Genomic DNA, 16,131 nt, shown 5'->3' with positions numbered 1-16,131 from the left:
ACTACAAGAAATACTAAAGGAGGCTATTCGACCACCATCAACAGGGACAATTTGTGGCAACCAAAACATAAAAAGGGAGAGAGTAAAGGCCTGAACTGGAACATGGGAATGGAGAACGTAAGCATGCTGAAGAAAATGGAATACTATAAATGTCAAACTTTCTTTACATAAACTTAAGGGTAACCACTAAAAAATTCAGAACTGAAATACATAGTGTAATAAAAAAGAAACAGAGGGAAACATCATAGAATACCACCACACAGAAATAATAGACAACAAAAGGCAAAGAAACAATGGAGACACAGCCTTACCAGAAAACTAAAGATAGAATGACAGGAAATCCTCACATATCAATAATCACCCTAAATGTAAATGGACTGAACTCACCAATAAAAAGGCACAGAGTAGCAGATTGGATCAAAAACTAAACCCAACCATATGCTGTCTCCAAGAGACACATCTCAGCTACAAGGACAAGCATAGACTCAAAGTGAAAGGGTGGAAATTGACACTCCAAGCAAATGGTACCCAGAGAAAATCAGGTGTAGCCATAATGATATCAGATGAAACAGACTTCAGGTGAAAAGATAACAAGAGACAAAGATGGACATTTCATAATGGTAAATCGGACTATACAACAAGAAAATATATTTATGCCCCCAACCAGGGAGCACAAGTATACCAAGCAACTTCTAACAGAATTAAAGGGAGAAATTGATCAAAACACAGTTATACTAGGGGACCTAAATACATCATTGACAGCTATGGATAGATCATCCAAACAGAAAATAAGTAATGAAATAGCAGCCCTAAAAGACACATTAGATGAAATGGACATAATTTACATATAGAGAGCACTTCATCCTAAAACATCACACTATACATTCTTTTCTAGTATACATGAAACATTCTCAAGGATAGACCATATATTGGGATATAAAACTAGCCTCAGCAAATTTAAGAAGATTGAAATCATACCAAGCTTTGAAATTGGATATGAACTGCAAAAAGAAAGCAGGAAAAACCACAAATACATGGAGATTAAACAACATACTTTCAAAGAACGACTGGGTCAAAGAAGAAATTAGAGGAGAGATCAAAAGATACATAGAAACAAATGACAATGAAAATACATCCTACCAAAATTTTTGGGATGCAGCGAAAGCAGTTTTAAGAGGGAAATTTATATCATTACAGGCCTATCTCAAGAAACAAGAAAAATCCCAAATAAATAACCTCATGTTACACCTTAAAGAACTAGAAAAAGAAGAACAAATGAAACCCAAGGTCAGCAGAAGAAAGGAAATAACAAAAATCAGAGCAGAACTAAATGAAATAGAGAACAAAAAGACAATAGAAAAAATTAATGTGACAAAGAGCTGGTTCTTTGAAAAGATTAACAAAATTGACAAACCCTTGGCTAGACTCACTAAGATAAAAAAAGAGAAGACACTAATTAACAAAATCAGAAATGAAAAAGGGGAAGTTATCACAGACACCACAGAAATACAAAGGGTCATCCAAGAATACTATGAAGGACTACATGCCACCAAATTCAATAACCTAGAAGAAATGGACAAGTTCTTAGAAACATATAGCCTTCCTAGGCTGAACCGTGAAGAAATGGAAAATCTAAACAGACCGGTCACCAGTAACAAAATTGAATCAGTCATCCAAAACCTTCCCAAAAGCAAAAGTCCGGGAACAGATGGCTTCACTAGTGAATTCTACCAAACCTTCAAAGAGGATCTAATACCAATCCTGCTCAAACTGTTTGAAAAAATTGAAGAAGAGACAGTACTCCCTAACTCATTTTATGAGGCCAACATTACCCTGATACCAAAACCTGGTAAGGACAACACAAAAAAAGAAAACTACAGACCAATATCTCTGATGAATACAGATGCCAAAATCCTGAACAAAATTCTAGCAAATCGAATGCAACAATGCATTAAAAAGATTATTCATCACGACCAAGTGATGAATAATACCAGGGGCACAAGGATGGTTCAACATACGCAAATCCATCAATGTGATACATCACATAAACAAAATAAAGGACAAAAACCATATGATTATATCAATTGATGCAGAAAAAGCATTTGACAAGATACAACATCCATTTATGATTAAAACACTTAATAAAATAGGTATAGCAGGAAAAATACCTTAACATAATAAAGGCCATATATGACAAACCCTCAGCTAATCTCATAATTAACAGTGAAAAACTGAAGCCCTTTGCTCTACGTTCAGGAATACGACAGTGCTGTCCTCTATCACCTCTGCTTTTCAACATAGTGAAAGTCCTTGCCAGAGCAATCAGGCAAGAGAAAGAAATAAAAGGCATCCAAATTGGGAATCAAGAAGTTAAATTGTCACTTTGAAGTTGACATTATGCTATATATAGAAAACCCTAAAGACTCCACCAAAAAGCTATTAGAAACAATCAACGAATATAGTAGGGTTGCTGGCTACAAAACCGACGTACAAAAGTCCATTGCATTCCTATATACTAACAATGAAATCTCAGAAAAAGATATAAAAAAACAATTCCTTTTGCAATTGCAGCAAAAAGAATAAAATACCTAGGAATAAACTTAACCAAGGATGTGAAAGACCTACATGCTGGAAAATACAAGACATTTTTAAAAGAAATTGGAGACACAAAGAAATGGAAAGATGTTCCGTGCTCATGGGTTGGAAGAATCAACATAGTTCAAATGGCCATATTACCCAAAGCAATATACAGATTTAATGCAATGTCCATCAAAATCCCAATGGCATTTTTTAAAGAACTAGAACAAAAAATCATTCATAACCACAAAAGACTCAGAATAACCAAAGCAATCTTAAGAAAAAAGAACAGTGCTAGAGGTATCACACTCCCTGAGTTTAGCTTGTACTACAGGGCAACAATAATCAAAACAGCATGGCATTGGCAGAAAAACAGACACATAGACCAATGGAATAGAATTGAGAACCCAGAAATAAAACCACATAACTATGGACAGATAATTTTTGACAAAGAAGCAAAAAACATAAAACGGAGAAAAGACAACCTCTTCAATAAAAGGTGCTGGTAGAATTGGAAAGCCACGTGCAAAAGAATGAAACGGGACTGCTATGTGTCACCATGTACCAATATTAACTCAAAATGGATCAAAGACTTAAGCATAAGACCTCAAAGAATAGACTGCATAGGAGAAACCATAGGTACTAAACTTATGGACCTTGGGTTCAAAGAGCATTTTATGAAATTGACTCAAAGGCAAGGGAAGTAAAAGCTAAAATAAATGAATGGACTATATGAACTTAAAAGTTTCTGCACAGCAAAAGAAACCATTGACAGAATAAAGACGCAACCAACTGAACTGGAGAAGATTTTGCAAATAGTGCCTCCAATAAGGGCTAATTTCCAAAATATACAAGGAATTCATGCAACTCAACAACAAAAAAACAATCAGCCCAGTTGAAAAATGGGCAGAGGACCGGAAGAGACATTTCTCCAAAGAGGACATACAAATGGCAAATAGACATATGAAAAAATGCTCAACATCACTAATCATTAGAGCAATGCAAATAAAAACCACAATGAGATATCACCCACCCCAGTCAGAATGGCTATCATCAACAAGACAAATAGTAACAAGTGTTGGAGAGGCTGTGGAGAAAAAGGAACCCTCCTACACTGTTGGTGGGAATGCAGAATGGTACAGCTGTTATGGAAGGCAGTGTGGATGTTCCTCAAAAAATTACGAATATGATTCCCCTAAGACCCAGCAATCACTCTCCTGCGTAGCTACCAAAAAAAACCTGAAAACATTTATCCATAAAGACACGTGTGCTCCAATGTTCGTTGCAACCTTATTTACGGTGGCCAAGAAATGGAAATAACCAAAATGTCCTTTGATAGATGAATGGATAAAGAAGTTGTGGTACATATACACAATGGAATACTAATCGGCAGTAAGAAAAGATGATATAGGAACATTTGTGACAACATGGATGGATCTTGGGATTATAATGCTAAGTGAAATAAGTCAGAGAAAAAACAAGAACCATATGATTTCACTGATTTGTGGTATATAAACCAAAAACAACAAAAGAACAAGACAAACAAATGAGAAACAAAACTCACAGACACAGACAATAGTTTAGTGGTTACCAGAGGGAAAGGGGTGTGTAAGGGTGGTAGATGAGGGTAAAGGGGATAAAATATATGGTGATGGAAGGAGAACTGACTCTGGGTCATGAACACACAATGGGATTTATAGATGATGTAATACAGAATTATACACCTGAAATCTATGTAACTTTACTAACAATTGTCACATCAATAAACATTAATTTAAAAAAAAAGAAGTTGTTTTAAACCACAGAATTATTTCCTCAAAGTAAATGTTGTATCTAAACCAGTATGAGGCTTGGCAACTTTTTAAAATACTACTTTTGCTTTGCATTCTATGTTTTCCTTTCTTCTTTTTCAATCAAGGCGCCAGGCCCTTAGCAAGCGTTAGATGTGGGGAGTTTTTCAGCTGAAAATCAGTAGCTGTGTGACAATACTGTTCTTCCTTGTAAAGTGCCCAAGGTCATTCTGTGATGTGTTGCTGCGTGCTTTGTGTGCAACAAGATGTGAGAAGCCACATGGGCCTTTGAGAGTTAGGCCATCTCAGAGTATTTACCCCACGAAGAGAGTGTAGTGTTTTGTGTATTTGGGGCAGGAGGGATTTAGCTCAGAGCTGGCACTTATGCTCAGCTGTCAGGCAGTGCCCCACGATAGTGGCAAGACATGGAGGGATGGCTGCTGGGAAGGTCGGGTGGGGTGAGCCCAGCACAGGGAGAACCTGGCTCAGCCAAAATATCTTTCTAGAGATAAATAAGTGTGGCCTCTGAGCCAAGAACTTTCCGACCTTGAAGTGTCTAGATAGTCTTAGATACCATGGATGCAGCAGTAACCATGACGGATTAAGCAGCAGAGGCATTCCTCCATTTTCCAGACTATGTGACCCTCCTGATTCTACAAAAGCCGGAGCTTGCAGTCATGACAGGGATCATGTTTCTGGCCCGTCCAATCGGGTGGGGGTTTAAAGTCAGACTCTCACTGCCTTCTAGCAGGTATGCAACCAGGTTTTCCTACCCTTTGAATCTGTACAATGACATTCACACCTGCTACTTTGAAAGCAAACGAAAATGAGGCTGCCCCACCTGCCTGCTGCCCTCTCCCCTGGGTGAAGAGGATGTTCCAGTGAACAGTTTGACAACTTCACATCTAGGAATTAAGGACTGAAGTCATTCCCAGTCCCCTGCACTGTGTTCTACTGTCACATGTGATAAAACTCGTTCAGGGTGTAAGCTGAAATAAAACTAAATACCAATGCTTCCCTCCTGTAGGCTTCCCACATAGACCTAGGCCACGTGGACGCATGTGAAGGAGGAGAGGGCATTGGATGATTTGGATAAAAGCCAACACTGTCATTTTCTTTTGCGTTTGGGTGACAGAACCTGTATTATGTTCACTGTACGTCCTCAACGCCTGGCCCGTAGTAGGTGCTCCATCAGCACGTGTCTGTTGATCGATAGAAAACACTGTGCTTTGCAGTCCTTCTGCAGAGCAGAGTCCTTTCTAACTGAAAATGTCGAGATGGCCCAGCAGGGAGTCTTAGCCTAGAGGCCAGCAGTGACTCAGGGGAGCAGGCTGACAGGGACTAAGGCTACCGAGTGACCAGGAGGCCAGTAGCCTCTGAGCACATGTGGGACACTGGGCTGGATGTGAGGGGTTGAGCTGACCCTGTCGGGGTGGGGGATGAGGGCAAGGGTTCTGGAGAGACATCCTGCCAGCCCTGTCCTCCAGGGGTCCTGCCTGGTGCAGGCACAGGCCTGGGGCCTCTGATCACCCTCTGTCAGGGTGTTAGCTGGGCAGACATCTCCGTGGTGAGACCCTGTTCTGCACACGCAGCTCTGGATGTCCTAGGTGGGAGGGACATGGGAAGTGGCCACCTCAGATCTGTGGTCTGGAGGGGACAGGAGTTGGTAGACTCTGAGACCTCTCAATGGTAAGCAGGATGGAGAAGGAGGGACATCAGGGTCCTGGAGGCCAAGCTGTGCTCTGAGCTCCAGAGGAGGACAGAGTAGGGAAGGAAAGAGTGAGCCTTGGTGAGAATGAGAGCTTCTCAAGGCCCCTCGCCCCCTCAACTCTGCCAGCGTCCCTGGCTGTGGGAGTGAATGTTCTGCTCAGGAGGGTTTTCCCGTCCTTGGTGTGGGGGGACGATGCCCTTAAGCTGCAGCCCCAGGCTTGGCGTCCAATGCACAGGGTGTTACCCCTTCCTCTCTGCCATGTCACACAGGGGAAGGAGGTAAGCAGTTCAAGCTGAGCCCCAGCACCCGAGAGACTCCCGTTTTCTCCTGATGGAGCTCAGCTTCAGCCCTGGCACAGGGCAGCCCTGGAGGTACAGGTGTGGGTAAGAAGGAGCTGGGTAACTGCTTGCATGGGGTTTGGGGAGATGGTGGGGGCATGGGGAAGAAGAGGAAGCAGAAAACAGTAGAATTGCTCCCTTGGCCATCTACGCATACAGCTGGTGCTGTGAATCATGTCAACGAATAAACAAGAAACCAGCTCTTCCCACTCAGCTAAGAGGCATTTATTAGGGTGCTGGCACCACCTGCCCTCTCCACCCCTCAGTGTGATTCTGGATTCGCCGAGAAGACATTGTGGTTCCTGAAGTCAGGCTTTGTCCATGGTTTCCTTTATCCAGGGCATGAAACGTGAGACTTTGGTGTAGGCCCGGGGAGATGTCCCATTTTTTCTTCCGTAGGAGACGATTCCCTGGATCACACGTTGGCACACGAGAGGGCCCCCGGAGTCTCCCTGCAGACAGACGGGGGGGGACTGAGCAGCTCTTCTCCTGGTCCTGCCCTCTCTGCCATCCCACGCCCCCTCTCAGAGAAGGCCACCTCGCGTGGCTGCCATGTGGGAGATCAGAGGGCGGCAGGCCACTGTGGGACCCTCAGCTTGGACATTGTCACAGCTTCACTTCACCCCAGGTGTCAGTTCCCTCTCCTCTCCCAGATCCCGGATGCTCTTCCTCTACAGGTGCCGTGGGACTGTGGCTCGTCTACTGTGTAAGGACATGAAAGCAGGCGGCTGGGGCTGACACTTAGCATGGAGGACGAGCCTGTTATCCATGTTATCCAGGGTGGGTGACAACTCTGCTCACGCAGGGAGCACAGTTATACAAGCGCTGTGCCTCAGTGTGTGCCAGAGAATTACAGAATCATCCTCTGGAGGAGGACCATGTATAGATTGATCAGGGGCCTTTGGTTGGTTCTCAGAGGCCCTATTTCTCCCCAGCTCTGGCTGCTCTCCGTTGTCCTTCTGTGGAGAAAGATCACAGGCTGACGGGTGGAGAGTTCCCCACTCCTTGGGTCTCCACATCCCCATCCTTCCCCAAACAGCTCTCTCCCCAGATCCAAGTTAGCCACGCTCAATCTCACCTGAAAGGAAGCCTTTTCTGTCGGGTTCCCCACGCAGAGTTGAATGGCCGGGTCATAATAGTTTTGTAGGTAGCTTTCACACTCCCAATCCTCTTGCACAGTCAGCTCCACTTCCTGTAGAGTGTTTGCTAACGTGCCCATTGTGGTGACCTGTCCCCAGCTGGCCACACTGCACTTCTGCCTGGCCTCACCGAGACCTTGCCCCTGGGTAGGCGGATGGACTTCACAGCTTTAGTCAGCTTGATATTTTCCTTTAGCTGATGAGGAAGAGGCAAGACAGCCCAGGGCAGCCAGTGACCCAGGGCCTGGACATGCGATGGGGCTGCATTGTCTCCCCCCCCCCCCCCCGGGGCAATGAGACTAGTCAGGTGGCTAGGATGGGCAAGATGGAAGGAAGAGGTCACAGTGAGAATTGAAACAATCTGGACCCTGGAGAGCAAACGCAGGAGGAGGTTTCCTTACCTGCAGTAACATGATGTCATTGGAGATTTTCTTGGGATTATAGTCTGGGTGGGGGATGGCTTTTGTCACCTGGAAGACCTGCTGGGTCTTCTCCTGTTTCTTGATGTTGTGGGCCCCCAGGGTGACATTGATTGAGCTGCACAAAGAGCAGAGTGGGAGTGTGGGGGGCGTGGGGTCTCAGGACATACAGCCCATGAGCCGTGAAGGGTAGGTGACAGCTGAGGTGGGCCAGGGCTGCAGTTAGGGGAAATTGAGGCAACAGGAGGGCTAGGAGCTGAGTGTCCTCTCTGCTTCTGAAGGACACTGAGGGTAGGGCTTCTGGGAGCTGTCTCTTGCCCTCAGGCAGTATCTTGACATTGCCTGAGTTTGCATGTTTACCCTAATGCACACTTTCTCCTCCACCATTGCTGGATTTGGCCAGTGTGGTCCCTCTCTTCTCAGCTTGCTACTTGTTCTCACCTCTCACCCAGCTTGCCTGTCTTATTTCTCAGCTTTTCATCTCCCATTCATTCTTTCAGATAGCTCCTGTGAAGAGCTCTTGTGGACTTGAGTTAGCAGGAGCCGGGAGTTCACCTGGGCTGCAGCCCCTGGGGAAGGACAGGGGACCCTGTAGGTGTCTGGGGGCGGGGGGGGAGTAGGCTTGCTGCTGCCCCTCACCTTCCGCTGCAGTGAGCAGCTGTCAGAACAAAGTTCTCTCGCACAAGGACACCTCCGCATCTTTTCTGTGTTCCCTTATCCAGAAACTGAATGTAGGCCATGTAGGGGCGGGAGTGGGGCTTGGCCTCATGTCCCCCGATGATCTCCTCTGAAGGAAAAGTTTGTTGTGCTTCTGTGCACTCACTGAGTCACCAGGAAGATACTGACTTAACTCTAAACTGCTGGGGACGGGAGCCTCGGCTGGTCTCGAGCTCGAGCGTCTCACATTTCTCTTTCAAAAGGGAAGAGCAGCGGGCTTTGTCTATGAGTTTTTCTCCACAGTTAGTTGGAGGTGAGCAGAACTACCTTTGGGACAGCAAAGTCCTAGAGGCTCCGAAAATTTGTCTCTGGACATTGCTTGGTTTCAAGTGAGTTTCTGAGGCTCTGTGGTCCCGTGAAGTCCAGAACAATACTGCTATCTAGTGGCCAGACTTAAGTTCAGGGATCTGGGTTTATGCCCAATAAGTGTTCATTGGCTGCATGAAGCCAACAATGGACCTCTTGAGGAGGTTTGGTAGGGGCAGTGCTGTGCGATTCAGGAACGCAGAGAAGTTGGTGCCAAACTCAGTGGCCCATCCTTGAAGAGGGGAGCTGCTAAAGGCCTGGGAAGAAAAGCAGAATTGGAGAAAGGGAATGAGGGGCCTTGGGACTGAGCTAAGGCAACAGCACTCTTCAGGGGATAGGGACCCAAGTAACTCTGGGGTGTGCTGAGCTCTGGGCTTCCTTCCTAAGCAGACACTGAGGAGAGCACCTGTCTCATCCCAGACATGTAAGCCGGGACTGCTGTCCAGTTTTACACCCTCAGCCAGGTACTTCTAGGAAAGTTCCCCTTTCCAGATGGTGAAGGTAGGGCCTGGGGAGGAAATAGAACCCACTGGATTTTCTTGAGAACAGCCTTCTCCCCTGCCTTTATGCTGGTAGCTTTTCCAGCATCATGCTTGGGGGTCTGAGATGGGACAGGAGCGGGGGTTTAGAACATTCCTGGTGGACAGATGGATCAGGAATGTGTAGAAGGGAAGAGGTCTGCGCCCTCTGTGGGAGCGAGAGTGGGGATTGTCACTCACCTGCCTCTGCCCTGGGGGGCAGTAGAAAGGCCAGCAGAAGCAGGAGCTGGAACGGCCACATCTTCCCAGGAAAGCTACCCAGTTTGGATCGCTGGTGTTCTTTCATGTGCTCTTTTAGCCCCTGGGAGAAAAAGGAGGTGCAGGTTGTCTCAGGGACCTCGAGTTCCTCTCTGGTTTTGCAGTGCCTCATTCTAGAAGGCTCTCTATGAAAGCTTCCCCGCCCTCAAACCTCCTGCCTCATGACGTTCTCTGTGTGGTTGTGTGAGAATTAAGCATAGACCACATCAGTACCCACAGCTGATGACTCAGAGCAGACATTGTGTTCTAGCCCAGAGCAGGAACCCAAGGGTCTGAGGTGGGACTGTAGGATGTGGTATTGACCAGTAGAGGTGCAGGAACCCTGACACCTGAGTCCCCAGTGATAGAACCACCAATGCCTTATTTCCATGCTACCAAGTCCATCTAGATAATTTCTTTTACAGATGTGTGTTTAGGCCCTTCTCTGTGCTACGATGAAACGTACTGGAGCTGTGTCTCCTTCCCTTACAGAGCTGGCCATCTGGTGGAGGAGACAGAAACATCAGTGACCAGAGTACTGTATGGGAAGGGCCATGGTGGAGGGATGCACAAGACAGTGAGAGAGCATGGACCTCATCTACTAAGACGATACAGCAGCTCATTCATCACCACAGCTTCCTTCCTAGGGATTTTTAACATCTCCTGTTAATTTGCAAAAGCTCAGCGAGATAGAGTCCATCTCTCCTGTCAATATTTTTAACAAAAGTCCTGCACTTGATGTGTATTGGCCTAAAGTAATGAATCTCTGTGGCCCTACAAGTTGAATCCACTGATTGACTTAAGCCTAGGTCATTCCTATTTTGGGTAGGCTGGGGTTGGTCTCACTCAAGCCACTCGAACTAGAACTAAGACTGGGAAACGGCTGGTTTCCCAAAGGAAGTTCAGATTGCTAAACTGCCAATACCACGTGAAGTGGGAAAGCGTGCTGGGCAACCAGATGTCAGTAATTGTCCTGTTAGTGTTCGCTGTCCTCTGTCCAGAGAGCCACACTTCTGAAATAGCAGGCTTGACACATAATAGGTTCCCACTTGATAAACAAATTATGCTGATGACTTCACTATACTGTAATGGACCTTTGTTTCTGAACAGCCCAACCCAAGCCCAATTCTGTGCAAAGAACAACTAAGTATCTCTGAGTGGTTAGATTCTGGTAATTTAAATTTCCATCTTTGCATTTTCTGTGTTTACAATTTTTCTATGAGGACTATTATGTATCAAAATGCATAATTTCAGTGTAAATGTTCTCCTCATCATACTCCACCTTTTTGAATTTAGCTTGCCTAGTAGTAGACATTCTAAAGATAAAAATACTTCTGTGATTATGGTGGTACTATACGTTCATTAAGAAAATTTGGAAGAGTAGACAGGAAAAGTATCACTCATTTGCCTATCTCCCACACATAGACTGTTACTATAAGAAGTGCATTTTAAATACATGGGATCATATTATATATACAATGCAATATTCTTTTATCCTCAGTTAACCCTACGATGTAAGCATTTCCCCCATATCTTAAAAATCTATTATTCAATAATACTATAGTCTCTCTTTACTAGTTATTAAAAAATGAGCCTGGAATTAATTTCTGGAATTATTGGAAAATTAAACAAATAATTCTATCAAGAGAAACAATGAAAATGATCTGGTTTCTGATTATTCATTGATAATCATCTTTAATATCTTGATCTAATATATTTTACCCTCATTTATATCTTCATTTTTAAAATTTAAAAGGGATTATGCTAAACGGAAGACTATGTTATGACCTTTATTAAAAATTGAGGTGAAATTCATGTAACTTAAAATTAACTATTTGAAAGTGTACAATTAAGTGGCATTTAGTGCATGCAACTACCTCCTCTCTTTAGTTTTAAAGATTTTCCATGACTCCATGAAAACATTTTGTCCATACCCATTGAGCTGTGGACCCATTAAGTTGTGCGTTAACTTGGGCACTGAATCACTTCCCAGTCTCCCTCTCCCACCCGCCCCCCCAAGCCTGGCAGCCACTAATCTTCTTTCTGTCTCTATGGATTTGCATATTCTGGATAGTTCAATGAGCCATACAATGTGACCTGTTGTGTCTGGCTTCCTTCACTTAGCATAATGATTTTGAGGTTCATCCAAGCTGTAGCATGTATCAGTATTTTTTTTCCTTTTTTATGGCCAAATAGTATTCCATTGCATGTATATGGCACAATTTCTCCATTAACCGTTAATAAACATTTAGGTTGTTTGTACTTTTTGGCTCTTGTGACTAATGCTGCTATAAATATTGTGAACAGACTTCTGTGTGGATGACATGTTTTCATTTCCCTTGGATACACCTGTGTACCTAGGAGGGAACTGCTGGGTCGTACGGTAATCCTGTGTTTAAGATTTTGAGGTATCACTGAACTGTTTATTGCAGTGGTTGCACTATTTTATATTCTCACCAGGAATGTACAAGTGTTTCTATTTCCCCACAAACTTGTCAACACTTGTTATTTTTCATGTTTTGATTATAGCCATTCTAGTAGTTATGAAGTGGTATCTCATTGTGGTTTTGATTTACATTCTGTTAATGACTAATGAGATTTAACACATTTTTCTGTGTTTGCTGGTCATTTGTCTATCTTTTTTGGAGATATGTTGACCTATCTCACAATCCTCATTCCTATCCCCCGTCACTGTTTGGATTGGTTCTTTGAGAGTTGGGCTGGGGCCCCCAACACAGCCACCTTGACATGCTAGGCTGAAAATGGAGAGGGTTGGGGAGTTCAGGGAAATTTTTCTTTAAACTGTAATGGCTAGTCAAATGCCCAAGGCTGTGTAGGAAAGTTCTCCCAAATCCAGAAGTAGAAATACCAATTTAAGGTAGAGGAAAGCTTACTGCGGTGACATGTGGAAAAGAGTGTGAAACAGGAAACTTCCCAATGAAAAATCTGGAGAAAGCCTCACTGGGGAGAATATATTTCTTCCTAGATGTGACTAAACGTCAGACTAAAAGATGGTGGAATCCATTTGTGACCTATAAATTTAAGCATCTGTGTCTAAATAAAAATTAATAATGAACATTATTAATAAACATGTGTATTAATAATAATAAACATCTGGAAAAGAAGATATGATTAGTTTGTTGAACAAATGTGAAAATAATATTTAACATCTCAATGATGGCTATGTATTGATCACTGACCGTAGATCCTCAGTCCACCCTCTGAGCTAGCTACTGATTTTCTTCCAATTCATAAATGAGAAAGCAAGACACTGAGAAGGTAAGGGCCTTGTTCTATATAATTCAGCTCATCAGAATGGAGATTAGAATGCAGGGATGTGATTTCATAGTCTGTGATCTTATCCACAGATTTATAAACACCATCATTTCTTATTTTGTTCAAAGAATCTGGGGAAAAATTAAGTGGGTATTGAAGAATAAAAGTTTCTGTCTATATCTCTAATGTGGGACTCTGGTTCTCTTAGAAGAGAAAGGCACCTCAGTGGCTACAATATTGTGACAGAAAAGGTCATTTGGATCACATTCTTCTGCTCTTATCCTTTATTCCCCTGCTGTTCTTCCTCAAAGTGCAGGAGAATGTCATGCCTGGCCCATGAGGGACAATTCCCTTGGGCCTTGGCCTCTCACTGAATCACATCTACTACTTATTGGAAGTGGGCAGGCCCATTCCTTGTAGGCAATGACAATGGCAGAATCACATGACATTGCCACACTCGCACATGGCATTTGAGGCTGCCGCTGTCAGCCAACTTCCCTGAGCCTGTTCATTCTCTTTAAGTTATACCTAAAATCAGAACCTAGAGGCATAAGGGACTGAAACTTGGCCCTAGCTGATTTCGTTTGACCATGAGACTCAGCCGTGCTGTTGAGAAGATATTCCTGCTTCAGTTAAGGGTTATGTCTGCATTGCTATCAGGAGGCTGGGATGATAGTCACATAATTTCTGGGGTGTTCACATCAAAAACAGTTTTGAGAGAGAGAGACCTGTCAGTGAAGGAGAACCTAGGTATGTGTTGAAGCGGTGAGGGTTGTTCTTCCACCTGGCCTGGGTAGTAGAAGGATGGGGGAGAGAGGGCGGGGATGGGAGACAAAATGTCTATAGGACAGATATACATCTGTGAGATTTGCAGAGTTTTGGCATCAACCAGAACACCCTTTGATTTTTCCCTGTTGCCTACACCAGTCGTTGCTCAGCCACCAAGAATAAACAAGGTCTGTAAGTTGGATTGGGGGTAATTCAGTAAAACTCTGGAGTGTGTAAATGTCTGGTGTGATGAGTGGAAAGATGACTCTAGAGGAATGGGAGGAGAAGTGGGCTTGGGCAGGACAGTGTACCCGTCCCCACCGAGCTGGGGATCAGTGGAACAATGCAGGCCCAGAAAAGTCAGTTGCTGTTGACCGCTCTTCTGGGTGGGAGAGAATTGGAAAGTAGTGATGTTTTGGGTTGTGAAGTTGCATTTGAGGTGACCTTAGATCACATTCAAGACCCCCCCTCCCCAACTCCCTCCCGTAAGGATCTTTATCTCCCCAGGAACTTTGCCCACCAAGGCCATTTCTTTTTCCTCAAAGCATTTTGTTTCCACAAGGCCTAAATTTCATACCTTCCCCTTCTGGAGCAAATGGGTTCTTTCTATTCCCATCTTGCTCAGGGGCTAGTGGTGTGCACTTTCTCACCATGTGTGTACGGGATGTGACTATTGGTTTGGTTTGGGGTAGGTCAGAGGAAAACTGCTGAATCATTTACCAGAACCTCTAGGAGATGATTGCAAAACAGGTGGGTCTTTCTATTTCACAGCTTGGGTCAGATGTAACAAACTGTTACATTTGGAAATGCAATTCACACCTAAGAATTTTTGTGTCACATCCCCTCTCTGTTCTCCAATCTTGCTATGACATATCCTAGTTGTAGTTACCCCTCTGCTACTAAGTTCCTCTGTTTTTGACTGAATACTAGGAAGCAACACTGGAACCATATGTGAACAAAGCAGACGATCAGGACCGTCCCAGACAGCTTTTCCATCTACTCATGAGAAATGAAGTATTGTAGAGACCTGTTGGGCCTCTGAGAGCATTTTACCAATGGAAACGTGGCAGGAGATTCACTGTAACACCAATGACTATATTAGTCTCTCTGTGTTTTCTATGCTGAGTCATTTGCCAGCACCTCCATCATGTGATTGCAAAATTGTAGACATTTTTTATGTTCCCTTGTCTCAGGTTTTTAAGCCTGGAAGACTGAGGATCAATCTATTATTGGACCATGGACAATTCACCAAGGCATTGAACTCTACCTTTAAGGCTTTTAGGAGTCAGCCCTCTGGTCCCTTTAGCATCATATGCTAAGACTGGTTGTGCAGCTACAAGCACCTTAAATACCTCCACATAAGTACCTATGCGTAGCAGTACTTGGTAACCCCTGAGGACATAATGGGGACCAGAATCAGTGGGACTAGCATTGGTTTGTGTCTGTGGCTTGGTCCCATTCTCCCAGAAATCTCATCTTTGCCACAATCTCACAGGAGTAGAGGTTCAGGCTCTTTTCTTGACCCCATAGAGATTATAACACATGGAAGGGGAAAGTCTGGTCTCAAGAAGGTGTCTACCCTGGGGTTTGCTGAGTGTCTCAGAGGAGAGGGTCTTCAGTCATAAGTCAACTCCCAGCTGACTCATGCAGGGAAAAGAGAGCTGGGAGGTGGGTGTGCATCCCAGCTACCTTCAAACAATTTGAGGGTGACGTTTGGAAGCTTCTTTTTTGTTTTTTTGTTTTTAAACACAATACAGCATGGGGGAAATCAGGGAACAGGAAAGGCAAAGGGCATTAATATGAATCCGTACCTTACTGTGTTCCAAAGCATATACAATTTACATGTGTTATCTCTTTGAACTTTCCACCTTCTGCATGGGCATTTTCATTAATCATATTTTCAAATGAAACAGCCTCAGAGATACTAAGTGATGTGCCCAAGGTCACATGGGTATGGAAAGTTTGTACACACACACGCACACACACACGCACACACACACACATGCACACACACACACGTGCACACACACACACACACACACACACACACGATGCATGCCTGACAAGCTGCAAGGTGCCCTCTATACTACCCTAAGAAGTGGTGGAAGCCATAGCAGACACATTTTAGCTCAGCAAAACAGAGAGTTCTGACACTTAGACTTCTGTTGGAATGGCTGCTCAGGTTGCCCAGAAGCTTTCTTTCCAGGGAATTTTTGCAGCAGAGGTTGGGAAACCTCTTAGTCTGGGGCCCCGTGAGGTTATCATGGGTGTAGGCAAGAGCACATTTTACATCCTTCGCAGGTCTGAACCTTTA

At 44.1% G+C, this 16,131-nt stretch overlaps 1 protein-coding gene across 1 annotated transcript; it reads right to left on the bottom strand.

Moving 5' to 3' along the window:
* Positions 1 to 6,723: 6,723 nt before the first annotated feature.
* On the bottom strand, positions 6,724 to 9,954 carry LOC109439763 (granzyme B). Its single transcript, XM_074326718.1, is given in 6 exon segments — positions 6,724 to 6,868; positions 7,495 to 7,670; positions 7,673 to 7,751; positions 7,957 to 8,092; positions 8,614 to 8,761; positions 9,717 to 9,954. Coding segments are annotated over 6 exon segments (873 nt in total). The 5' UTR covers positions 9,907 to 9,954; the 3' UTR covers position 6,724.
* Between the last annotated feature and the right edge of the window lie 6,177 nt (positions 9,955 to 16,131).

This window comes from Rhinolophus sinicus, linkage group LG03 (genome assembly GCF_036562045.2).
Source record: "Rhinolophus sinicus isolate RSC01 linkage group LG03, ASM3656204v1, whole genome shotgun sequence".
Lineage (NCBI taxonomy): Eukaryota > Metazoa > Chordata > Mammalia > Chiroptera > Rhinolophidae > Rhinolophus > Rhinolophus sinicus.
The sequence above is the reverse complement of the archived record's forward strand: the minus strand, read 5'-3'. Positions and strand labels throughout refer to the sequence as shown.